The sequence below is a fragment of the Pelophylax lessonae genome, assembly GCF_965119305.1.
Source record: "Pelophylax lessonae genome assembly, chromosome: 13".
Taxonomy (NCBI): Eukaryota; Metazoa; Chordata; class Amphibia; order Anura; family Ranidae; genus Pelophylax; species Pelophylax lessonae.
Genome location: NC_138780.1, coordinates 205,972,988 through 206,000,761, shown reverse-complemented (window position 1 = coordinate 206,000,761; position 27,774 = coordinate 205,972,988). Strand labels below are relative to the sequence as shown.

Here is a 27,774-nt window from a genome sequence, read left to right as displayed (position 1 = left end):
GGGTAATCCAACACCAACAGTACAACCCAACACTAATAGGCCAATCCAACACCAATAAGACAACCCAACACCAATAGGACAACCCTATGGTCCAGTGCTACCTATCCACTGTAATCTCTGGGGATTTTACTTCCTTTTGGAGAAGTCACCTCACTGTTGGAACTCTCTATGATTGTTCTTCCCTAATTACGCTGATGAACAGAAGCAGCATGAAAGGTTTCTCCCTTTTTCTCTACAGAAAAGGAATGAATGAATGAATCTAACATGCTGGAAAATGTCTGCCAAAGGTAAGAGAAGCTTTCAAAACTGGAATATGCCTGTTACCATCCCACGGTGTGGCCTCATAGGATGCTTGAAAGTATCACTTCAATTAATGGGCTGTGCTATGTCACTGTGACACAACCCCATTTAAATACCTATACCAGCATTTCTCAACCATTTTATACTAAAGGAACCCTTGAAATAAATTTCAGGTCTTGGGGAACCCCTGCTAAAACCAATTAATTGATGGCCAGTGGGAAATTGCTCCATACATTGGTGGTCAGTGGGAAGAATGTCCCTTACATTGGTGGTCAGTGGGAAGAATGTTCCTTACATTGGTGGCCAGTGGGAAGAACGTCCTTAACATTGGTGGCCAGTGGGAAGAATGTCCCTTACATTGGTGGCCAGTGGGAAGAATGCTCCTTACATTGGTGGTCAGTGGGAAGAATGCTCCTTACATCGGTGGCCAGTGGGAAGAATGTCCCTTACATTGGTGATCAGTGGGAAGAATGCTCTTTACATTGGTGGTCAGTGGGAAGAATGCCCCTTACATTGGAGGTCAGTGGGAAGAATGTCCCTTACATTGGAGGTCAGTGGGAAGAATGCCCCTTACATTGGTGGTCAGTGGGAAGAATGTCCCTTACATTGGAGGTCAGTGGGAAGAATGTCCCTTACATTGGAGGTCAGTGGGAAGAATGCCCCTTACATTGGTGGTCAGTGGGAAGATTGTCCCTTACATTGGTGGTCAGTGGGAAGAATGTCCCTTACATTGGTGGTCAGTGGGAAGAATGCCCCTTACATTGGTGGTCAGTGGGAAGCATTTCCCCCTACATTGGTGGCCAGTGAGAAAAATGTCCCATAAATTGGTGGCCAGTGGGAAAAATGTCCCATAAATTGGTGTCCAGTGGGATGAATGTCCCTTACAATGGTGACTAGTGGGAAGAATGCTACTTACATTGGTGGCCAGTGGGGAAATGTTCCTTACATTGGTGGTCAGTGAGAAGAATGTCCCTTACATTGGAGGTCAGTGGGAAGAATGCCCCTTACATTGGTGGTCAGTGGGAAGAATGTCCCTTACATTGGAGGTCAGTGGGAAGAATGTCCCTTACATTGGAGGTCAGTGGGAAGAATGCCCCTTACATTGGTGGTCAGTGGGAAGAATGCCCCTTACATTGGTGGTCAGTGGGAAGCATTTCCCCCTACATTGGTGGCCAGTGAGAAAAATGTCCCATAAATTGGTGGCCAGTGGGAAAAATGTCCCATAAATTGGTGTCCAGTGGGATGAATGTCCCTTACAATGGTGACTAGTGGGAAGAATGTTCCTTACATTGGTGGTCAGTGAGAAGAATGTCCCTTACATTGGTGGTCAGTGGGAAGAATGTCCCTTACATTGGTGATCAGTGGGAAGAATGCTCTTTACATTGGTGGTCAGTGGGAAGAAAGTCCCTTATATTGGAGATCAGTGGGAAGAATGTCCCTTACATTGGTGATCAGTGGGAAGAATGTCCCTCACATTGGAGATCAGTGGGAAGAATGTCCACCTTACAGATAACTAAATTGTTCTCATAATGTTGGCTCTGCCAGTGGTGTTGGCCCCCCAAAATAGGCACCGTCAGATGGGAGGTCAATCAGTCACAGCTCATGGAAACCCCTAGCAACCTCTGGAGGAATCCTCGGGTTCCACATACCCTGGTTGAGGAAGGCTGTCCTATAACTTTTAACACTTTTGTAACTTTTTGATAACTTTACAGTGCATTGCTCCATCACAGGGGGGGGGGGGCTCGCCTGCCCCGCAAAGACTTCTGCAAACGTCACCAATCCGAAGTCACTACTTCGCAGCAAACTCGTTTCTTGTTTGATCAAAACAAATTCTGTCTTTAGTTTTTCAACGGCCACTGAATTGTGTTTCGGATATCTTTGTATCAATGTCTGTCAAAGAGCTATCATTGGCTGGAGTTGTCGTGGCTTAAATACCGGATCAGCCGACACGGGAGAGGTAAAGAGTCCAAGAGCTTCAGACGATTCCTCCCCAGCATGCTGCGAATTTTTAGGCGACACAAATGAGTGAGCGGCCTAGGAGGCTCTGAAAGTGAAGCGAGAATGTCAAAGCATTAAAAAATTCCATCATTTTGTTTTTTAAGGTTAATAATTTGTTAATGTTTAATCATAGTTATATAATATTTATAATAATTATTATAATATTAATATTATTAATAATAAATATAACTAATAATAAATTAAATTATAAATACTACATTTAATAAGACATTATTATTATTATTAAAAATAATAATAACTAGAAAAAAAAGTTTGTCGAGACAAACTTTAAGTTGGCTTGAAAAAGCCTGACCAGAAAGTTTGAAAAGTTTAGATCGATCTATCGATAGAAAAGGTTTGAAGATCGATCGATAGAAAGAAAAGGTTTGAAGATCGATCTATAGATAGAAAAGGTTCAGAAAAGGTTTGAAGATCGATCGATCGAAAAGGTTTGAAGATCGATCGATCGAAAAGGTTTGAAGATCGATCGATCAAAAAGGTTTGAAGATCGATCGATCAAAAAGGTTTGAAGATCGATCGATAGAAAAGGTTTGCGATCGAAAAGGTTTGAAGGTCGATCGATCGATTGAAAAGGTTTGAAGATCGATCGATCGAAAAGGTTTGAAGATCGATCGATAGATAGATAGATAGATTAGATGAGTTTGAATGAGTTTACATTGATTAGCATCAAAGCTTGATTGAGTCTAATGGGATTTGGAGCTTGGGTCATCTGAACATCCTGTCAATGAAAGTCTATGGGCATTTTTTGGGTTTTTAATTTTAATTTTTAGGAAAACCGTAACTCAAACCAGTCTGAAAAGATATAGCACACCGAGTCAGAACAGTATGAAGGTCTGTGCCGAGTTTGGAGTATGTAGCTTGAACGGTCTAGGAGGAGATAGTGTCCAAAAATTTAGCGGCCAGAAAAATAATAATAATAAGAAGAAGAACTAGAAAAAAAAGTTTGAGACAAACTTTAAGTTGGCTTGAAAAAGCCTGACCAGAAAGTTTGAAAAGTTTAGATCGATCAATCGATAGAAAAGGTTTGAAGATCGATCGATAGAAAGAAAAGGTTTGAAGATCGATTGATAGATAGAAAAGGTTTGAAGATCGATCGATAGAAAAGGTTTGAAGATCGATCGATAGAAAGAAAAGGTTTGAAGATCGATTGATAGATAGAAAAGGTTTGAAGATCGATCGATAGATAGAAAAGGTTTGAAGATCGATCGATCGATTGAAAAGGTTTGAACATCGATCGATTGATAGAAAAGGTTTGAAGATCGATCGATTGATAGAAAAGGTTTGAAGATCGATCGATCGATAGAAAAGGTTTGAAGATCGATCGATTGATAGAAAAGGTTTGAAGATCGATCGATCGATAGAAAAGGTTTGAAGATCGATCGATCGAAAAGGTTTGAAGATCGATCGATCGATCGAAAAGGTTTGAAGATCGATCGATCGATCGATCGAAAAGGTTTGAAGATCAATCGATCGATCAAAAATGTTTGAAGATCGATCAAAAATGTTTGAAGATCGATCGATCGATCAAAAATGTTTGAAGATCGATCGATCGAAAATGTTTGAAGATCGATCGATCGAAAAGGTTTGAAGACCGATCGATCAAAAAGGTTTGAAGATCAATCGATCGATCAAAAATGTTTGAAGATCGATCGATCGATCAAAATTTTTTGAAGATCGATCGATCGATCAAAAATGTTTGAAGATCGATCGATCAAAAATGTTTGAAGATCGATCGATCGAAAATGTTTGAAGATCGATCGATCGAAAATGTTTGAAGATCGATCGATCGAAAATGTTTGAAGATCGATCGATCGATCGAAAAGGTTTGAAGACCGATCGATCAAAAAGGTTTGAAGATCAATCGATTGATCGAAAAGGTTTGAAGATCGATCGATCGATAAGGTTTGAAGATCGATCAATCGAAAAGGTTTGAAGATCGATCGATCGAAAAGGTTTGAAGATCGATCGATCGAAAAGGTTTGAAGATCGATCGATCGAAAAGGTTTGAAGATTGATCGATCTATCGATAGAAAAGGTTTGAAGATCGATCGATCGATAGAAAAGGTTTGAAGATCGATCGATCGATAGAAAAGGTTTGAAGATCGATCGATCGAAAAGGTTTGAAGATCGATCGATCGAAAAGGTTTGAAGATTGATCGATCTATCGATAGAAAAGGTTTGAAGATCGATCGATCGATAGAAAAGGTTTGAAGATCGATCGATCGATAGAAAAGGTTTGAAGATCGATCGATCGAAAAGGTTTGAAGATCGATCGATCGATCGAAAAGGTTTGAAGATCGATCGATCGATCGATCGAAAAGGTTTGAAGATCAATCGATCGATCAAAAATGTTTGAAGATCGATCAAAAATGTTTGAAGATCGATCGATCGATCAAAAATGTTTGAAGATCGATCGATCGAAAATGTTTGAAGATCGATCGATCGAAAAGGTTTGAAGACCGATCGATCAAAAAGGTTTGAAGATCAATCGATCGATCAAAAATGTTTGAAGATCGATCGATCGATCAAAATTTTTTGAAGATCGATCGATCGATCAAAAATGTTTGAAGATCGATCGATCAAAAATGTTTGAAGATCGATCGATCGAAAATGTTTGAAGATCGATCGATCGAAAATGTTTGAAGATCGATCGATCGAAAATGTTTGAAGATCGATCGATCGATCGAAAAGGTTTGAAGACCGATCGATCAAAAAGGTTTGAAGATCAATCGATTGATCGAAAAGGTTTGAAGATCGATCGATCGATAAGGTTTGAAGATCGATCAATCGAAAAGGTTTGAAGATCGATCGATCGAAAAGGTTTGAAGATCGATCGATCGAAAAGGTTTGAAGATCGATCGATCGAAAAGGTTTGAAGATTGATCGATCTATCGATAGAAAAGGTTTGAAGATCGATCGATCGATAGAAAAGGTTTGAAGATCGATCGATCGATAGAAAAGGTTTGAAGATCGATCGATCGAAAAGGTTTGAAGATCGATCGATCGAAAAGGTTTGAAGATTGATCGATCTATCGATAGAAAAGGTTTGAAGATCGATCGATCGATAGAAAAGGTTTGAAGATCGATCGATCGATAGAAAAGGTTTGAAGATCAATCGATCGAAAAGGTTTGAAGATCGATCGATCGAAAAGGTTTGAAGATTGATCGATCTATCGATAGAAAAGGTTTGAAGATCGATCGATCGATAGAAAAGGTTTGAAGATCGATCGATCGATAGAAAAGGTTTGAAGATCGATCGATCGAAAAGGTTTGAAGATCGATCGATCGATCGAAAAGGTGTGAAGATCGATCGATCGAAAAGGTTTGAAGATCAATCGATCGAAAAGGTTTGAAGATCGATCGATCGAAAAGGTTTGAAGATCGATCGATCGAAAAGGCTTGCGATCGAAAAGGTTTGAAGATCGATCGATCGATCGAAAAGGTTTGAAGATCAATCGATCGATCAAAAAGGTTTGAAGATCGATCGATTGAAAAGGTTTGAAGATCGATCGATAGATAGATAGATTAGATGAGTTTGAATGAGTTTACATTGATTAGCATCAAAGCTTGATTGAGTCTAATGGGATTTGGAGCTTGGGTCATCTGAACATCCTGTCAATGAAAGTCTATGGGCATTTTTTGGGTTTTTAATTTTAATTTTTAGGAAAACCGTAACTCAAACCAGTCTGAAAAGATATAGCACACCGAGTCAGAACAGTATGAAGGTCTGTGCCGAGTTTGGAGTATGTAGCTTGAACGGTCTAGGAGGAGATAGTGTCCAAAAATTTACCGGCCAGAAAAATAATAATAAGAAGAAGAATAATAATAAGTTTAAATACAATATCAGTAAGTTGGCTTTTCCAAGCCAACTTAATAATATATACAATAAGTATAATGAATAATATAATAAATAAAATAATAAAGTATAAATTATTAAAATGAAAAATAAATTAAATAATACATTAAAAATAATAATAATTATTTTTTGCGAAAAAGTGATACTATTGCTCCATATAATCAGAAATGTCTTCTTGCAAACTAGTAAAGCTACAGAGGTGACTTATATTGAAGCCCTCAGTCAAGGATCGATACACTTACGTGATTTTATCTTGATGCTTTCCCAGTCCGCATAGCTGTCCAAATGCTCCTGCAACCGCAAACAGAGCTTGACATTTCCTACATAATCCAGGAGGACGTCAATGATGGGACCGGCCCAGCGGCTGAGCTCCGCGGTGGACACCATCTCACAAAACTAAAAGAAGCAAAACAGATCAATCACCAATAATTATTGTAAGCACCAATGAACTACCTAAATCAGTTCCAGGCCTAAAGGAGGAGCTGACAACTTAATTCCCATAAAACAGTCCACAAAGATAGTTTTTGTGGAAGACAAAGCCCAAAATGTGGGGTGTGGAGGGGTTAGCTATAGAGGAATACTACATTGAAGGCCTCTGATTATCCAATGTATATAAGATCCAAACGTTGGGTGGATCCAAATATATAATAATATATTCACAAAACCCTGAAGAAGGAGCCCAAAAAACCTTAAGTGTGTTGGATAGACCATCAAAAAGTGTCCCTCTCCCACCAACACCCAAACTTATACAAAGTAGCATTACTGCCCTGGGTTGGTCTACACGTGTTTACAATCTAACCCTAAGCTAGGCGCACTCCCATCTCCCCATCAAGGTATATATTGCAACTAAACAATGGAAGACAGCGCTGTTTACATAGTTACATAGTAGGTGAGGTTGAATAAAGACAATAGTCCATCCAGTTCAACCTGTGTAGGTGTGTGTGGCCATAATCCTCTCTCATACCCCTGAAAGTTCTGATCCTTGAGCTGTACGTCCAAGAGTCTTTTGAAAGTAGCCATACTTCCCGTAGAAACCACCTCTTGTGGTAGAGAATTCCACAATCTTGTAGCCCTAACAGTAAAGAACCCCCTGCGTAGCCTGAGGTTAAAACTCTTCTCCTGTAATCGCATTGTATGCCCTCAAGTCCTCATGTAATCCTTTCGACAGAATAGTTTTTTTTTTATGCTGAGATCACCATTGAGGTATTTATAAATTGCTATCATGTCCCCTCTCAGGCGTCTCTTCTCCAGGGTTTAGCGTCAGATTTTGTATTTATTTTTTTGCATCTTTATTGTCTTGTTCTTTTGCTACTTTATCTACTTCCTGCCTGCCAAATCACATACTTAGCAAGTCAATTGACTTCAAATGGTTGCAACAGGGCATTACTTCCGTACCATTTTGTAGAGCTAGTGATCAAGTCTCCTGTAATAGCAATCGGAGCAGCTAAAAAGCTGCTCAATTGCCATCACGAACAGTGGGAGAGGGTGCCCCCTCCCTGCTGCCACATTCCACGGCTTGCTTGGGCTCTCCCATACCACCAGGAGAGCCGAGTGACCAGCCAGCGTGTCTGCTGGCTGGCCGGAGAGCCAAACAAAGCCAGGATTATTATTGTAATAGTAACCTGGAAGCGATGACATGACATCACTCTCGGTTTACCCGGATGTCAACTGTGAAATTGTTTGAAAATTGATCCAATCTTGGTGTTTTGAATGCTTTCAATGGCAGAGGAGCGATTTTGGGGTCTTACAGACCCCAGATCCTTCCATGAAGAGTACCTGTCACATGCCTATTGCTGTCACAATAACATTTACATTCCTTGTGACAGCAATAAAAGATATTTTTAAAAAATTATTATTATTAATAATAATAATAAAAAATTAAAGTGCCCCGTCCCCCCTGCGCTGGCACGCAAAGGCAAACAGCGATCGTCCCACACACCCAAAGTATTACCGTGAGCATCAGATCATAGGCAGTAATTCTAACACCAGACCTCCTCCGTAGATATAAAGTAGTAACCTTACAGGCTTTGAAGGATCGCCTATAGATAGTAAAATTTTACGTTGTTTGTTGTCATTGCAATTTTTAAGCATGACATGTTTGGTATCTATTTACTCGGTGTAACATCATCTTTTATATTTTACAAAAATGGGTTATGAAATGTGTTATTTTGCATTAAAATTCAAAAGTGTAAAAGTATAAAAAAAAAAAACTCTTTATAGAGCGAACACTCTCAACTTCGGAAATCACACAACTAATAACACAGTTTCGATAAACTGACTGGTACCACAAAGCAACCCTCTCAAACTTTTTGGGCCGATTGAAACTCCACTAATTTATCTCTAACCCCCCCCCCCCCCCCAATTAATTCATTGTATTAATTAATTTGATTGTGTTTTTTTTTTTTCCTCGCTTATTTGATGTAATTTTTCATGTGGCTCTTATGAGCATCCTGCTAGAAATGCTTTACTATAACTATCTTAATACTATTGTACATTACCATAGTACATTATTCTTCCATTTTTTTGAGACTAAACATAGTAATATCTCCAAAATCAGATATCAACTCCAAGATCTGAGGACGTCACACGTTGATGACGAAACGCGTAATTTTGGAACGCACTTAGGGGCACATGACCGGTAGCTCGGCAGGACGGTGTGGAACGCACGAGGTAATCGGCGCTGCCCGTCCCACTCTACCTTCGGTGTACGCCGTTAGGGTAAACTATCCGTGCCCGGACTGTCTATTGCAACCTTTTTTAACCACTTTACCGCTGAGTACTGGAATAGTACTGCGGCAAAGTGGCACGATCCCGTCTGACGACGTAGACCTACGTCGCCAGACTCCCCCCCTGTAGGCGGCGCTCGCGCGCCGCCGGAGGCGCGCTCCCGCTGTTTTCATTCACAGCGGGAGTCGGGCCAGGGGAGGAGCAGCGGCGATCGCCGCTGCTCTGCCCCGATCGTCGGGGATCTAGTGTGGAGATCCGCCCGCCTGTGTAAACACAAGCGGGCGGATCTCCTCAGTGACAGGGAGTGACAGATCGGAGTGTTCAGCATAGCTGGACATCCGATCTGTCCCTGTCTCACACAGTCACCTCCCCCCCCCACACGTCAGTAAGCACCAGGCATACATTAACCCCTCCCTCTCCAAGAAAATTAACCCCTTCCCTGCCAGTGTCATTTTTACAGTAACAGTGCATATGTATAGCACTGATTACTGTAGTCATGTCACTGGTACCCCCAAAAGTGTCAAAAATGTCAGTCAAGGGTCCGATCTGTCCGCCGCAATGTCGCAGTCCCGCAAAAAAAAATCGCAGATCGCCGCCATTACTCGTTAAAAAAAAAAACACCAAAAATGACAGAAATCTTTCCCTTTGTTAGTAAATGCAATAACTTTTGCGCAAACCAATCACAATACGCTTATTGCGATTTTTTTTACCAAACATAGGTAGCAGAAAACAAATTGGCCAAAAATTTTAAAAAAAAATTGGTTTTTACATCTTTTTTGGGGGGAATTTCATATAAAAAAATGTTAAAAATATTGTTATTTTTTCAAAATTAACGCTCTTTTTTTGTTTATAGCGCAAAAAGTAAAAATCGCACAGGTGATCAAATACCACCAAAAGAAAGCTCTGTTTGTGGGAAAAAAAGGACGTCAATTTCGTTTGGGTACGGCGTCGCACGACCGCGTAATTGTCAGTTAAAGTCGCACAGTGCCGAATCGCAAAAAGTGGCCCAGACGTAAGAAAGCAAAATGCTCCAGTGGTAAAGTGGTTAATGGTGTTTTACCTAGTTTTTTAATTGTGGGCTGTCTCTTATGCATGCAAGTTTTTTTTTTATATGACAGACCTTACACTTAATAAAATTAATATTATGGACTTCACTATGAGGCTTCCTATATTTTTTTAACATCCGTTGCACACAGAGTCTACGTATAGGGGAATCTACATCCAGGAGCAGCGGAAGGACCAGCAGCACAGCCTATACCTTGGGAGGAGAAACGTCATCTTTATAAACCTGAATGCAGTGTCGTATTTAGGTTTTGTGCTGCCCTAGGCCTGACTAAACTTGTGCACCCCCTAATTTAAATATGGCCCACCCCTTCCTGTAAAAGTCACACCCCTTCCTGTTTATGACCCGCCCTGTCATCTGTAAACCACAGACCACAACCACAGTCTATCAGTGCATCCTCATTAGTTCCCATAAGTTCAGCCTCATCAGTGCAGTGCTGCCTTATCAGTGCAGCCTCATTAGTGCCCATCAGTGCAGTTTATCAGTACCCACCATTGCCGCGTCATCAGTGGCCATCAAAGCAGCATATTAGTGCCCATCAGTACTGCCTATTAGCGCCTATCAGTGCAGCATATGAGGGCCCATCAGTGCCTGGGGGCAGAGGAGAGTAGGCGGAGCATTTTGCTGCAGTGCAACACTTAATACAACTGGCCTGATGGCCGCCAATGCTAATAAGTGCGGTCGACGGCCTGCGGTCTGTCGAATGTCCTGACCGGCTGGTATTATACTGGTAGGTAGCAGTGTGACCGCTTTATGGGGGTACCAGACTGATTTGCCTCCTGGACCCTGCCCGACGGCCCAATTCACCACATAAGACTGGCACTATACAAAAAGTGTAGCGCAAGCCGGCGGGGACCCTTTTCGTGCCGGGAGGAGGCTGTTTTTTTTTCATGCAGGGTGCAGCTTTTTGCTGCCCCCCCTGCAAAGTGCCGCCCTAGGCCTGGGCCTTGTTGGCCTAGGCCAAGATACAGCACTGCCTGAATGATCCCCCTGCCGTATGGTAGGAGGGGATCCAGCCTTTCTGGTGAGTCTCCTGACACACACCCCCCCCGAGCACTGTAATGATCCTTAACCTCTCTACCAACACTATCCCACCTGGATTGTCTCTATTGGGCTGTTACCCTGGATTCATACCCCTACATGGTGTAATATTACACCCACCATAGACTTATATATTGTGGACAATGTTATACATTATATTTTCTTTCTGATTACAGCTGGACTGACCCATATATGGTATTGGTACCTCTGGTGCATATGAGCTTTATACATTTTTTCGTTTGTATTATCACATCTTTATACACATTTGTTGCAAGCGCAAGAAGCGTGGGATATTTTTAATATCCCTCTTTTCTCTAATTCTGATTAACTACACATGGTTACTGATTGCAACCCGGGAACCATTTGAACTAGCAATAGGACCAGTCCCTCTCAGATACCAGGGCACTGACTCTTTCCCATTCTAGTAAGACCCACAAGTAAGGATGAAGAAATTCAGAGTCCACCCCACTGGTGTTCACAGTATCCTTTCCTTCTGTAAAACCGAGGCAACACATCTTCTCTTGACAGCAAGCTATTTTTGCTGGAGCTTGAGCAAAGCTTGACTAACTTGTGAGTCTCAGTAAACAAGGGATCCTTCACTCTGGCATCCCTCTCTTTGAAGAGGAAATGAGCCGCTACCCTTCTATCACAAGGTAGTAACTCGCACAAAGTTTCCTTCACCATTACTATGGCCCACTGGCCCAAAGGATCTTCGCAAAGTGTCCTTTAAACAAAGTACCCCTCTCAACACGAAGTTATCCCAGCCCGTTGGACCAAAGGATCTTCGCAAAGTGTCCTTTCAACACTCCTTTTAGCAGCAATAGTGGCCTAAGACCAAGAAGATCTTCACAAAGAGTCCTTTAAATAGGAAGTCTCTGTGAACTAGGGGGTCCCCCCACTTCAGGTAGCAGCCCCTGGCTTTAACAGATGTCACATTCCCCCCATGGACACATTCAGGCATCTGCTACATACCAGTCCTAGATGCTTCGTGTCCCCTCCGCTGCACAGGGCCAGACTTCCTTTGGGCACTAGTCGCACCCCGGTGTCCCACAAGGTTTAATTTAGCAACTCAGTCTGCTCAGCAGGTACTCCGCCAACACATGGGATAGCTCCTGCGCTCTGGCTTACTCCAGCATCAGCCATCTTGCTCCTCCACACACGTGTCTGCTCCTCAGCTACACCCGATGGCGGAAATGACACCGCAGCTAGCTTCCTCCACTCAGATTGGTAGCGTGCGGATGGCGACTCTGCCCACGGCCCCAGACTAGCTAACTCTCTGGCGGTGGCTCCTCTTGCAAAGGCAGATCTCTTGAGCGCATGCTTTCCCGCGTAGTGCAGTAACCCCTTTGCTGCTGCCATAACACTGCCCAGTCTGCACAAATGGTACTGCGATGCAGATTGTGTTCCCTGCCACAGATACACATACATCTGCCTCTTCTGTCTGTACTTGAGCTTCAGTTGCACCTTTCCATTCACAAGACAACCAAATGCCTTACTGTTGTTTGAAATTGTCCCGCTGTAACGGGCTTCACAGCATACATTTTCTTTTACAGTACATGTACAGACACAACCCCTGACATGGCGATCCCCACGTCCCGGGTCACTGCTTTCTTGACCATAACTTGAAAGCACACATGCACTGATCATTGTAAAGCAGGCACGATTTTCTCCTGCAATACAGAACGTCCTTACTCCAGCACTTTACTTGAGAAGACATAATGTTTCTTTTGTAACTGTCCGGTCATTGCCGATAGCAACCACTGCCGTGACCATGACTTGGAAGCACACTTTCACTGATCGCTGTAGAGCAGACATTACTTTCTCCACTGACACTCCAGCACTTTACTTGAGAAGACATATTGTTTCCTAGGTAAATGTCCGGTCGTTGCCGATAGCAACCATTGCCGTAACCATGACTTGGCAGCGCACTTTCACTAGTCACTGTAGAGCAGACATTACTTTCTCTGCTAACACTCCAGTACTTTGCTGGAGAAGACATAGTGTTACTTGGGCAAATACTGCCAGTAGCAACGGCTGCTGTAACTCAGAGGAAATCCCGGACGAGCCCCCTTGTTGGGCCTCCTCTGATTACCAGCACACAGTCACTTAGGGAACAGTTCACACATTCCTCTTTACTTCCAATGGCTTGTCACTCAATAAACAGTCCAGAGGTATTGGTTTTTAGTGTTTATTTTGGAACTTGGACGGGAGAAGGGATACTCAACTCTAACTATTCACAATAGATAAGGACAACTTTCACTTGGCCTCACCAGGTTGCTTGTGGAAGCAGCTGCACTGTTTAATCCATACTGCCACATGCATGGAAAGGGTTAAGTCTCCTTGTTCTTTTCTCTCCAACAATAGACTTGGTGAACTATATTCTCTTCAGGACACTCTCTAGCATCCCCTTTACTGACACCTGTCCACTGACTCTTCTTGCTGCAGGGGTGGCCCCCCTCAGGTTAGGCCCCTTGACACAGATCTGTACTCACTGTACTGCAGAATCAGATCTACCAGTGCCTCTCCTTTTAGTCAGCTTCACTGCACCTCTGGGTTCAGCTCCTCACTAGTACTCTCCTCGACCACCTGAGGCCGCATGGCACCTCTACAGAGGAGGAGGCAGCCGCCCCCTCCCTCCGGGATTCCGCTATCCACCCGAAAGACCCTTGTGCTCCTAGCATTTATACAGTCCCCCAGCATGCAACAAAGCACTTTCCTCTGCCAATCACCAGGGCTGTATCAAAAGCCTGTGCACTCATTTGTCAGGTTTCCTACCACTGTCCAATATGCCTTCCTATTGGACCAGTGTGAAACACTCTGCAGACAGAACGAAATATAGATTTACCTGCAGTCCCTCTGGTAAGCAGACAGGATTCAAAACTATACTTTCTCTCTTTAGCACCTACCTAGGAGGGTGCTACATCTATATTTTTTTTTACCAAAAATTGCATTTGAATAACCGCTGCGCAAATACCGTGTGACATTAAAACCCCACCGATTTATTCTCTGGGCCCTCCAGCTTTAGTGAAACTTCAAGACCCATGAGACATTGCAAGGCTGACAGTTACAAGCATAACTTCCACAGGGAGAGGCATGATGGGACTTGTAGTTCCGCAACAGCTGTAGGGCCGGCAGTTTGACCCTCCTGCCTCTAGGGCCTCTGCTTTACCTAAATAATATAATGTTTGGGGGTTCTAAGTAATATTCTAGCAAAAAATACTGATTGTTACATGTAAACAAAAAGTGCCAGAAAAGACCAGGGGGGGGGGGTCGAGTGGTTATAATTTTTCCCTTTCTATCCAATTTATTGTAACCATCATTCTTCAGATGTGAAATCCTTAGAAGGGATAAATGAAGTTCTCAGGATTCAATCTCATGTTTTTGGTGTCTTTGTATATAGAGTCAGAGATCATCATCTCCGGATTGATAACAGCTGATCTCAGTTTTTCCTCTGGCAGGGGGAGGGGAGTTTGCAGTTGAAATGGAGATCAGGGCTCACTCACACTACCGTTGCTGTCTGAAAAGTGATTTGTGTTAGAATCGCTCTTCAGAGAGCACTTGACAGGTGGCGATGAGGCATTGGTGTCCCCTCCTTACCGTCTGCTTTAACCCCAGGGGACCCCGCATTAGCACATCACAACTGCATGTATTGCACGCGGTTGTAGAGCAGCACAACTCATTTGCATGTGTTGCGATTGGCAGGCAGTAGCGCCTTTCAAGCAACACATGCAACAGGAGGCACAATTTCTGCCATGACCGGAAAGCAATGCATCACGGCCTTGGCATGTGTACACCATCAGCTGCTGCCTCTGCAGTTAGGAACAAGCAGTTGGAGGGGGTAATAAAACCACAGCTCAACTGCAGGGTTTTACCACCCCCAGCAACTAGTGTGATTGGGCCCTTAGAGCAATGTTTCTCAGACAGAGGTGGATTTCCTGGGGCTGCTGTGAGCACAGGATGCAGTTTGCTCTGGATCAGCATTATGTGCTGCCATAGTTCTGGCCAAAGACCAGGACCATAGCATAAAGCTACAAGGCCGGGGCACATGATGACCCACCCCTACCATGACGACGCATGATGCTGATCCACAGCATGCAGACCTGCGCCACCTCCCACCCTCTACCATACTGCTGGGAGTGGGGTAGGGTTCTGATGGAAAGAGGAGATCCTGTGATGGAGGGATGTATAGGGGGAATCCTAAAATACAGGGATATTCTAATGTATTGGGGGGGAGGGGCTCTGATATATAGGGGCCTTGTATGCGAAGAGTGGGGTTTTCTAAAGTGGTGAGAGGATTCTATGATGGGGGTACACTGCTGATATGATGGGGGACTCTGACATGATTATAGGGACTCTGAAGTGATGGGGAAGTGAGCTCTTACGTGATTGGGTAACTCAGGCATGATGGGGGGCTTTGATGTGATGGGTGGACCTCTAATATGATGGGGGGGCCTCTGGCATGGAGGGGGACTTTGATATGATGGGAAACATATGATGGGGGGTCTCTGATGTGAAGAACAGGCTCTGATTTGATGGGGGCCTCTGATGTGATGGGGAACTCTGACATGACAGGGGGACTTTGAGATGATGGGGGACCTCTGATGTGATGGGGGGCCTTTGATGTGAAGGACGGGCTCTGATATAATGGGGGACTTTTGACATGATGGGGGTCCTCTCAAGTGAAGGGAGGGCTTTGTGTAATTGGGAACCTCTGAGATGATGGGGGACCTCTGATGTGATGGGGGACCTCTGGTGTGATGGGGGACCTCTGAGATGATGGGGAATCTCTGATGTAATGGGGGACCTCTGATGTGATGGAGGACCTCTAATGTAATAGAAGAACTCTGATGTGATGGGAGGACCTCTGAGATGATGGGGGATCTCTGATGTGATGGGGGACCTCTGATGTGATAAAGGACCTCTAATGTGATAAGGGGACCTCTGATGTAATGAGGGGACCTCTGAGATGATGGGGGAACTCTGATGTGATGGGGGACCTCTGGTGTGATGGGGGACCTCTGAGATGATGGGGAATCTCTGATGTGATGGGGGACCGCTGATGTGATGGAGGACCTCTAATGTGATAAGGGGACCTCTGATGTGATGGGGGACCTCTGATGTGATGGAGGACCTCTGATGTGATAAGGGGACCTCTGATGTAATGAGGGGACCTCTGATGTGATAGAAGAACTCTGATGTGATGGGAGGACCTCTGAGATGATGGGGAATCTCTGATGTGATGGGGGACCTCTGATGTGATAAAGGACCTCTAATGTGATAAGGGGACCTCTGATGTAATGAGGGGACCTCTGATGTGATAGAAGACCTCTGATGTAATGGGAGGACCTCTGAGATGATGGGGGACCTCTGATGTGATGGGAGGAACTCTGAGATGATGGGGGACCTCTGATGTGATGGGAGGAACTCTGAGATGATGGGGGACCTCTGATGTAATGGGAGGACCTCTGAGATGATGGGGGACCTCTAAAGGGGATGGGAAGAACTCTGAGATGATGGGGGAACTCTGATGTGATCGGAGGACCTCTGATGTGATGGGGGATCCCTGATGTGATGGGAGGACCTCTGAGATCATGGAGGACCTCTGATGTGATGATGGGACTTCTGAGATGATGGGATATCTTTGATGTGATGGGGGGCCTCTGATGTGATGAGGGGGGGGGGTGCTCTAATGTGAAGGATGGGCTCTGATGATGGGGGGACCTCTAAAGTAAAGGGGGCTCTCATGTGAAGTTAATTTCATCAAGGCAGTTGTATGGACTGTCCCTGGCTCAGGCTACCCATTGATGATAAGCAACATTCATGTCGGGGTGCCTTGAGATACCTCTAAAGGGTGCTGTGATTAAAAAAAGGTTGAGAAACGTTGCTGCATCCCAACTGACATGAATGGGGCTGCGAGCAGCGGGATGCATGGAACCCCCCCCCCCCCCACACACACACAGGCAAATGCTGTAGGGCACCCCATGTGAATGAGGTTTACACTTTAATCAAAATTATATTTAATGAGTAGAAATGGCAGAAAAAGAAACCTCGTACCTGAACGATTTTGGGCTGTTTTTGGTTTTGGGGGCCGTCGTCTCGGCGACTCACGTCCTCAATAGGCGGGTGCTGGCCGTTCCCATATTCGCACTGAAAACAGGAGTCGGCGTCACAGCCCAGATCCATCACGTACTTCAACAAGCTGAGATACTTCATGGAGAACATGATGGTGGCCGGGAAGGAGGTGGGGTGGGTGGCGACGTAGGCGTTGATATTGGCGCCGTGATCCAAGAGCATCTTCATGGTGGTCAAGCAGCCGTGTCGGATGGAGATGAGCAGCGGGTTGAGGATGTCCACGTTGGGGTTGGCGCCGGCTTCCAAGAGCAGTCTGGTGGCGTAAATGTTGTTGTTCATGACGGAGAAGTAAAGCACGGTGCTGCGTCTGTCCTCGTACAGCCTGGCGCGGTCGAAGGAGAGCGTGAAGTTGACGTCATAGCCGGCTTCAATGAGTTCCTCCAGAATGTTGTCGTTATTGCGTTCGGCCGCAATGTGCAGGGGGCTTATTCCGCTTCTCTTCACCCGCGTGCGGCTCGTCACCGGGATAAGCATGGACACGATCCTATAGGAAACAGAATGTAGGTTGTAATGTGGCAACAATGTAACTGTACCTATCAATAGTAAGTGGAGTGATTGCAGCAAAATGTTTTTATGTTCATATGTGCATGTATGGGGGGGGGGGGTGGCTCAAAAATTTTTGGGGTGTGTCTTAACCACTTGCCGACCAGCCGCCATAGTTATACGGCGGTAGGTCTGCAGGTTCCCGCAAATCAGGTACCTGTACGGCGGTTCAGGGGAGCCCTCCTGTGGCCAGTATCATCTTAAGAGCCTTATAGGCCCCCGGGCAATGCAGTGCATTGGGGCCCCCGCCTACACAATCACCCATGAGAATAAAAATGCAAATTATCGATAAGGCTATATTTAATGGTAGATCTACGTTGCAGCAGTCTCATTACCTTGCCGCAGCGGCAGAACATGAATGGAGGAGGTGGGTGGAGCCATTCTAGGAGCGGAGGAGGACAAGGAGGATCCTCCTCCGCTGTGCATGCTGGGTACTCTCCTCCAGACGTCACTGGTTGCTAGATGACAGTCGGCTGGCCATCCTAGCAACCAGTGTAGTGCAGAGCCAGAAACTAAAGCAGCCAGCGCCCGCAGAGGAACAAACTGCCCTGGGGGGGGGGGGGGGCTAGACCACCAGGTAAATTAAACTGGGGGGGACAGATCAGGGTAAATTGCCACCCTGCGTGGGGCCCCTTGGCAAGTGGGGCCCCTGGGCAACTGCCGGGCATGCCCATTCGGAAAGACGGCCCTGCCTGTGGCCGCTGGGCACCCGCAATCGCTCCCCGTGAAGTTCTCTCTGGTATCAACACAAAGCCCCTGTGTTCCTCCTATTTAGGAACACAGGTCTCTATGTTAATATTACAAGCCCACCCCACCCCCACAGTTAGAAAACACCCCCTAGGCTCACACTTAACCTTTTGATCGCCCCTGGGTTAACCCCTCCCCTGCCAGTGTCATTATTACAGTGACAGTGCATATTTTTAGCACTGATTACTGTAGTAATGTCACTGGTCCCCCCAAAAGTGTCAAAAATGTCAGTTAGGGGTCCGATCTGTCCGCTACAATGTCACAGTCCCACTAAAAATCGCAGATCGCCGCCATTACTAGTAAAAAAAAAAAAATAAGAAAAATGACATAAATATTTCCCCTAGTTTGTAGACGCAATAACTTTTGCGCAAACCAATCAGTATGCACTTTTTGGGATTTTTTTTTTTTTACCAAAAATATGTAGCAGAATACAAATTGGCCTAAAATTATGAAAATTTTTTTTGGGGGGAATTTTATATAGCAGAATGTGAAAAATATAGTTTTTTTTTGTTGCTCTTTTTTTGTTTAAAAAATAGCGCAAAAAATAATAATCGCAGAGGTGATCAAATACCACCAAAAAAAAGCTCTGTTTGTGGGGGAAAAAAGGACGTCAATTATTATTATTTGGGTACAGCGTCGCATGACTGCGCAATTGTCAGTTAAATTCACGCAGTACCGAATCACAAAAAATGGCCTGGTCATTAAGGGGGGTAAAACCTTTCCGCCCCAGAAGTAAAGTTACAAAAAAAAAAAAAATCACTAAATTATTTTTCATCACATAGGGGCAGAAAATCCATTATATGATGCTTTTTTTTTTTTTTTGGAGACGGGATCTCTTTAGGGCTCTATTAATACTTTGCAAAGCGGGATTTCTCTCTCAATTTTTTGTGGTCGATTTTAACGCGATTCCATGTGTACTTCAGTGGGCTGACCTATGTCCATTTGTCGCCCCGAAAGAAGCTCCTGCTCTTTTTTGGGTGACAACGCTTCACGCAATTTTTACTGGGGCATTTAGCTGTGATTGCCGCAACAATCACAAAATTGCATTCAGAATGAACGGCACCAAAAAGCGAGTTGTTCATCGATTGCTGTGCGATTAGGAATCACAGGTAGAATTGCTGCAATTTCGCCTGTGTTTCCAAATTGCCAAGTGTGAATGTGGTCTGATGAGATATTGGGGTACTCCCCCCCCCCCCATTTCCTGCCCAGGCCAATTTTCAGCTTTCAGTGCTGTCGCACTTTGAATGACTATTGCGCGGTCATGCAACAATGTACTCATATGACATTTTTATCATTTTTTTCACACAAATTGAGCTTTCTTTTGGTGGTATTTGATCACCTCTGGGGTTTTGAACAACGAAAAAAGACCAAAAATTAAAACAAAAAGAAAAAAAATAATTTTTTTTACTTTCTGTTATTAAATTTTGCAAACAGGTAATTTTTCTCCTTCACTGATATGCACTGATGGGTACTAATAGGCAGCACTGATGGGCACTGATGAGGCTGCACTGATATGTGGCACTGATGAGGCTGTACTGATATGTGGCACTGATGGGCACTGATGAGGCTGCACTGATATGTGGCACTGATGAGGCTGTACTGATATGTGGCACTGATGGGCACTGATGAGGCTGCACTGATATGTGGCACTGATGAGGCTGTACTGATATGTGGCACTGATGGGCACTGATGAGGCTGCACTGATATGTGGCACTGATGAGGCTGCACTGATATGTGGCACTGATGGGCACTGATGAGGCTGCACTGATATGTGGCACTGATGAGGCTGCACTGATATGTGGCACTGATGGGCACTGATGAGGCTGCACTGATATGTGGCACTGAGTAGGAAGAGCGCCAAACAGGGGCGTACGTACAAGAGTCGCAGGGGTCACCATTGCAACCCAGCCCTATGCTCCCGTACACCTGGATAGAATGGCGGCGACAACGACATTTATGAAGAACCGATCCCCCCATGAATGCCCGCTTCTCCTCTCCCTCCCGCAGTCATTCAGCAGCTGCAGGAGGGAAATGGAGGACATCGGTTCATCTACATGCCACTCCCACCACCTCCCTATCCCTGTCCTGATGCCCCAGGCCCCTGTTTAGTTCTTTGGCCCCCCTCCCCAGTGATGCCGGGTTTCCCCATTCCACCTGGCTACTGTGGGGGATACTTTTAGGATGCAGAGAGGGGAGGGAGCCGGTAAATGTGTCAATTACTGGGCCCTTCCCTGTCTTAATGAATAGAATCAGTGATCCGTACCGATTTATAGCTGAGGCATAGTAAACTGTGATTGCTATGTCTCAGTTTATGAATGAACGGGAAGTCTCTGCACAGAGCTGTCACTGTTCATTCACTCTGTGCAGCTGAAGCTGCAGGGAAAGAGACTGATAAATCTGTTTCCAGTCCCTTTCTCTGTCTCAAAAGTGAGACATAAGGGGTCTTTTTAGACCCCTGATATTTCACCCTCCCCCTAAAAAGCAGGCATGTGGGGGGGGGGGGGTGTGCTTGAGCATCGGCCTCTTTGCCCCTTAAAGTCCAAAGTGCCCTTTTGTCAAGGCAGACATCCTAAGTTTCCCACGAGGTGCGGGAGTCCCCCACATTTGGGCTCCCTGACACCCGCAAGTGCCGCATGCTATCCCAGCTGCCCGGTTGTCAGCTGTCAGCGTATCCCCGAATCAGAATGAAGCCGATGCTTCCTGTATAGTTCTGGCTCCGTCCTGTCACAGGCGGAGTGATATCAAATGCACTCCGCCTGTGATAGGCGAGATACAGGAAGCATCGGCTCTGCATGATTCCCCCAGCGCCACTCCTCATACTCCGGCATTGATGTGTCTCAGAGGGGCCAGCAGTTTCAGCCAGCAGTACCCACCAGCAGTACCAGCCAGCAGTACCAGCTTGTAGTACCAGCAGTAACCACCATCAATACCAGCTAGCAGTAACCACCAGCAGTACCAGCATCTAGTACCAGCCAGCAGTAACCACCAGCAGTACCAGCCAGAAGTACCAGCCTGTACTACCAACCAGCAGTAACCACCAGCAGTACCAGCCAGCAGTATCCACCAGCAGTACCAGCCAGCAGTAACCACCAGCAGTACCAACTTGCAATACCCATCAGCAGTACCAGCCAGCAGTACCCACCAGCAGTAACAGCCAACAGTACAAGCCAGCAGTACCAGCCAGGAGTACCCACCAGCCCTACCAGCCAGCAGTACCAGCTAGCAGTAACCGCCAGCAGTAACAGCCAGCAGTACCCACCAGCAGTAACAGCCAGCAGTACCCGCCAGCAGTACCAGCCAGCAGTACCCACCAGCAGTAAGCGTCAGCAGTAACAGCCAGCAGTACCCACCAGCAGTACCAGCCTGCAGGTAAACTGCAGTGAATCCATATGAAAGCAGCCTTAGGCCCCTATAACACGATTGGTCTGTGCATTAGCGTGTGTAATTTGTTGCAATAAGTTGTTGTTGTTGGAGCCGCCAGACGTGTGTAACCCCTCATCCCCACCACATTTTCCATAGTATATTTAAGGCCCCATTCAGGCTTTGTGATCTGGAATCGCATGTGGAATTGTTGCGATTCCAAATCACACGGCAATCGCTGCAAAACATGCCGTGCGCATTCGGGTGCCGTTCATTCTACAAAGGTACCCCAAACGCGGTGCCATTTTGGATCGGCTGTTGCGCGGCATTCATGTCAAAATGCAGCTTCAAAAATCGCATGAAGCTTGTTGCCCCAAAAAAAGGAGCAGAAACTTCTTTTAGGCAACAAACACACTGAAGTGATTGGGCTGCCATTTGCGGGACATGTGTAAGAATTGCGCTTTGAAAATTGCGAGCACGCATTGTGTGAACGAGGCTCAATGTTTGGCTGCAACTTGGGTGTCTTAGCAATTTTTTGTTCGTTTTACCCGCAGTCCCATAGACTTTCTATTACATTGTGCCTTTTTGCTGCACTTTATAAAAGCGCACGAAAGATGCAGCATGTGCGACATTTGGTGCGCTTGCAGAAAACGTAGCGCAATCTAATTGAAGTCTCATGGAAAATCGATGGGACTGCGGCTAAAAAACGCACAGGAACTGCGGACACGCACGCGATGCGGCCAAACCACGGCACAAGTCCATTGTCAGGGGTTACAGACAGTATACTTCTTTAAGCATTAAGGAACTACAAGTCCCAGCATCACGGCTCCTCGCTGTCCCCCCCACCCAGCTGGAGTTTGGGCGGGTTGCCCCCGGGTGATAGAGACGCAGATTGCAGTTGTGAAGCGCCTGAGATTCCTGAGCAGTGACATGGGACCCCCAGTGCAGGCGCTGCTGTTAGTGTTTGCAGTGCCAGACCCATTACTCATTATTTGTAAAATCTTCAAGACCTGTCAGCCTAATCTCCCCCCCCCCCCCCCGAGCATTCAATATGGAGGGGGAGGGGTGAGATCACAGCGCAGGAACGATGGGAGAACATTCCTCCTAATGAAGAGGAGACAGAGGGGCGCCCCGAGAGTGGATCTGAACCCCGAAAAAAAAGAAACGTCATATCACAGATTACCAGTCCTTAGATATGGTGGCTGCATTAAGTGTGCCAATCAGAGCACTTACCTTCATTAATGCTCATCAGAGGTCCCCACCTCCCCCCTTCCTTACAACCAGGAGTGCCTGAGAAAGTACACCCCCTTAAATCCAGGAGTGCCCGACAGAGTCAGTCCCATTGCATCCCTGTGTGTCAAGCAGAGTCCCCCTTACATCCCTGTGTGCCCAGTAGAGTCCTCCTTACATCCCTGTGTTCCCAGCAGAGTCCCCCTTACATCCATGTGTTCCCAGCAGAGTCCTCCTTACATTCATGTATTCCCAGCAGAGTCCCCCTTTACATCCATGTGTTCCCAGAAGAGTCCTCCTTACATCCATGTATTCCCAGCAGAGTCCCCCCTTACATACATGTGTTCCCAGCAGAGTCCCCCCTTACATCCATTTATTCCCAGCAGAGTCCCCCTTACATCCATGTGTTCCCAGCAGAGTCCTCCTTACATCCATGTATTCCCAGCAGAGTCCTCCTTACATCCCTGTGTTCCCAGCAGAGTCCTCCTTACATCCCTGTGTTCCCAGCAGAGTCCCCCTTACATCCATGTGTTCCCAGAAGAGTCCTCCTTACATCCATGTATTCCCAGCAGAGTCCCCCCTTACATCCATGTGTTCCCAGCAGAGTCCTCCTTACATCCATGTATTCCCAGCAGAGTCCCCCCTTACATCCATGTGTTCCCAGCAGAGTCCTCCTTACATCCATGTATTCCCAGCAGAGTCCCCCCTTACATACATGTGTTCCCAGCAGAGTCCCCCCTTACATCCATTTATTCCCAGCAGAGTCCTCCTTACATCCATGTGTTCCCAGCAGAGTCCCCCCTTACATCCATTTATTCCCAGCAGAGTCCTCCTTACATCCATGTGTTCCCAGCAGAGTCCTCCTTACATCCATGTATTCCCAGCAAAGTCCCCCTTATATCCATGTGTTCCCAGCAGAGTTCCCCTTACATCCATGTGTTCCCAGCAGAGTCCCCCTTATATCCCTTTGTCCCCAGAAGAGTCCCCCTTACATCCATGTGTTCCCAGCAGAATCCCCCTTATAGCCCTCTTTTCCCAGCAGAGTCCCCCTTACATCCATGCGTTCCCAGCAGAGTCCCCCTTACATCTCTGTGTGTCCAGCAGAGTCCTCCCTTAAATCCATCTGTGTCCAGTCCTCCCATAAGTTTATATGTTTCTCTGGGAAGATTTGGCATTTGGGACCTTCTTTACACCCCTGGCACCCCCGCACATCTGTGAGTGTGTTTCTATGAGTTTGTTGAAGTGACTGATCTGTCCTACATGTGAGCGGTGGAACCCCGGGTGCGCTCTGATGAACGGGGCCTGACCTGCATGGAGTCCGAATCGGATTCTTTTATTTTTATTTTGGTTACAAAGTATCAATACAGAAGTGACACAGTGTGGGGGCGGGGCCTAAAACTTTTCTAGTTTAGATAATTCCCCCCCCCCCTCCTCCGTGTGTAGAAGAGCTCCTTCTATATTAAAGTCAAGTTACACATCTGACCACGAAGAGGGACAACCCAGGAGGAATGAGGGGCGGGGACATATGGAGGGGCAGAGAGAATGGCTTCCAGTTGGGTAGTATTTGAAATGGCGGCACTTACTCGTCATTATCCCTCTTCTTGGCGGCGATGTGGATGGGAAGAAATCCGTCCTTGTTCGGCTTGTTGGCGTCCGCCCCTTGCGACAGCAGGAACTCCACAATGTGGTTGTGCCCGTTCTTACTCGCCTCATACAGGGCGGTGGCGTTGTCATTGGCCTGAGTGTTAATGTCGGCTCCTGTTAAAGAAACAGTCCACTGATCAGTTCACAGGTGCGTTACTCTGCTGAAGAGGCGTGGTCACACAAAGCTCCAAAAACATTGGGGGGGCATGTGGTCCCCCCAATTCATACCAGGCCCTTTGGGTCTGATATGGTTTTTGAGGAGAACCCCCACGCCATAATAAAAAACATAGTGTGGGGTACCCCCAAAATCCATACCAGACCCTTATCTGAGCATGCAGCCTGGCAGGTCATGAAGGGGGGGGAGCGCGTGGCCCCACCCCCCTCCCAAACCATACCAGCCCATATGCCCTCAACATGGCAGGGATGCTTTGGGGCAAGGAGGGTTCTGACCCCCCCAAAGCACCTTGTCCCCATGCTGATGGGGACAAGGGCCTCTACCCCACAACCCTGGCTCGGTGGTTGTGGGGGTCTGTGGGTGGGGGGGCTTATCAGAATTTGGAAGCCTCCCTTTAACAAGCGGATCCCCAAATCCCAGATAAGGGTCTGGTATGGATTTAGGGATGGGGACCCCACGCCATTTAATAAAAAATGTGGTGTGGGGGTTCCCCTCAAAATCCATACCAGACCTGAAGGGCCCGGTATAGATTGGGGGGACCCCACATGCCAAAATAAAAAAAAAAATGGTGTGAGGAAATCCATACCAGACCCTTATTCAAGCATGCAGCCTGGCAGGTCATGTAGGGGGGTGAGCATGTGCCCGCCCCCTCCCAAACCATACCAGACCACATACCCTCAACATGGCGGAGGTGCTTTGGGGCAAGGGGGGCTCTGCCCCTCCCACCATAAGCACCTTGACCACATGCTGTTGGGGACAAGGGCCTCTTCCCCACAACCCTGGCTTGGTGGTTGTGGGGGTCTGTGGGTGGGGGGCTTTCCAGAATCTGGAAGCCCCCTTAAACAAGAGGATCCTCAAGAGGATCCTCAGATCTCAGATAAGGGGCTGGTATGGATTTTGGGGGAGACCCCATGCCATTTAAAAAAAAAAATTTGGTGTGGGGGTTCCCCCCTCCCAAAACCATACCAGACCACATACTCTCTACATGGCGGGGGTGCTTTGGGGCAAGGGGGGCTCTGCCCCCCCCCCACCATAAGCACATTGTCCACATGCTGTTGGTGGTGGGGGCTTGGTGGTTGTGGGGGTCTGTGGGTGGGGGGCTTTTTGGAATCTGGAAGCCCCCTTTAACAAGGGGATCCTCAGATCCCAGATAAGGAGCTGGTATAGATTTTGGGGGGGACCACACGCCATTTAAAAAAAAATTTGGTGTGGGGGTTCCCCTCAAAATGCATACCAGACCTGAAGGGCCTGGTATAGATTGGGGGGACCCCACAAGCCAAAATAAAAATAAATGGTGTGGGGAAATTCATACCAGACCCTTATCCGAGCATGCAGCCTGGCAGGTCATGTAGGGGGGGCGAGCATATGGCCCCCCCCTCCTAAACCATACCAGACCACATACCCTCAACATGGCGGGGGTGCTTTTGGGCAAGGGGGGCTCTGCACATTGTCCACATGCTGATGGGGACAAGGGCCTCTTCCCCACAACCCTGGCTTGGTGGTTGTGGGGGTCTGTGGGTGGGGGGCTTTTTGGAATCTGGAAGCCCCCTTTAACAAGGGGATCCTCAGATCCCAGATAAGGGGCTGGTATGGATTTTGGCAAATTTTTTTTTTAAATGGCGTGGGGGTTCCCCGCCAAAATCCATACCAGACCTCAAGGGCCTGGTATAGATTGAAGGGGGGGACCCCATACCGTTTTTTCCTGTGATTTGTTTATGCCAGAAAACTTTTCTTTACATTCAGCTGTCAGCCGGGAACCCCGCTGACTGCTGATGACTTATCATTGATTAAGGATGCAATGGCTGCCTCACTCCTTATAGAGAAGCTCCCAGATCCCCCCCAAAAAAGTCAGCAGCTACAAATACTGGATGCCTGAACACTTATCTGTCCTCACCCAAGCTGATTCTTCAATGAGCTATTTGGTTCTGGCGCCGCCATCTTGACTAAGGGAAACTGGCAGTGCGGCTTCACTGCCGGTTCCCTACTGAGTATGTGTGAAGCGCGCTGCGCTTTATGAATGGGCTGCAGTCTTCTGGGACCTGTGAAATGTCCCAGGTGACTGCAGGGGATGCAATCGGATTTCATCTGGCGAACGGCACTTACCGCATTTCAAAATGTACCGCAGCGCCTCCAGCTGCCCGCTCTGCGCCGCTACAAACAATGGCGTGGTGCCGTAGCAGTTCTTGGCCTCGATCTTGGCGCCCGCTTTCACCAGGATGTCCATGATGTCCAGCGCGTTCCTGGCCACCGCCTCGTGCAGCGCCGTCCAGCCCTGGTTACACCTGTGGTTGACGTCGGCCCTGAACGCCACCAGCATCTGAACCGCCTCCGCGCTCTTCCGTTCGCAGGCTGCACGGAACAAAAAACGATAGGCACGTGAGCTGACGATCAAATCAATATGACCCCCCCCCACTGCTGCAGCCTGCTCTATTCATGACACTGCAAAGGAAATGTGCGCCCCACTGGCTGACCCAGATTTTTCTGCTACAAATTTAAATCCATATTTTTTTGCTAAACAATTATTTATAACCCAAAATACTTTTCATAGGTTTGCGGGACTTTAAATGAGGCAGAGTGATCCTTGATTTTATGAAATAAACATTTTAATATTTAATAAAATTAGACCATTATTGGCCATCCGTTGTAACAATCAGTAGAAAAGGTCTACTTCAATTCATAATAAATAAATACGCAAAAAAATAAAGAATAGAAAATAATAATGATTATACATTGTAAGGAATACACCATCATTTTGGTAGGTCAAATCACAATTAAAAAAGGTAGATATGTCTAAAAATTATTTATAACCCCGAAACGTTTTATATATATATATATATATATATATATATATATATATATATATACATATTTATTTTAATTTTTTTTTTTTAGCAGAGACTCTAGAAAATTAAATGGCGATTGTTGCAATGTTTTATT

The 27,774-nt window shown here is 46.2% G+C and overlaps 1 protein-coding gene across 1 annotated transcript in view; it reads right to left on the bottom strand.

Moving 5' to 3' along the window:
• Positions 1-1,601: 1,601 nt before the first annotated feature.
• ASB2 (ankyrin repeat and SOCS box containing 2) overlaps positions 1,602-27,774 on the bottom strand; it is an 81,980-nt gene continuing 55,807 nt past the window's right edge. Inside the window, exons 5-9 of the mRNA XM_082275240.1 lie at positions 26,941-27,186; positions 24,602-24,776; positions 17,061-17,622; positions 6,418-6,571; positions 1,602-2,344 (exon numbers count right to left, since the gene is read on the bottom strand). Of these exons, the coding sequence (XP_082131366.1) occupies positions 2,205-2,344; positions 6,418-6,571; positions 17,061-17,622; positions 24,602-24,776; positions 26,941-27,186 (1,277 nt within the window). The 3' untranslated portion in view covers positions 1,602-2,204. The remainder of the gene's footprint in view (positions 2,345-6,417; positions 6,572-17,060; positions 17,623-24,601; positions 24,777-26,940; positions 27,187-27,774) is intronic.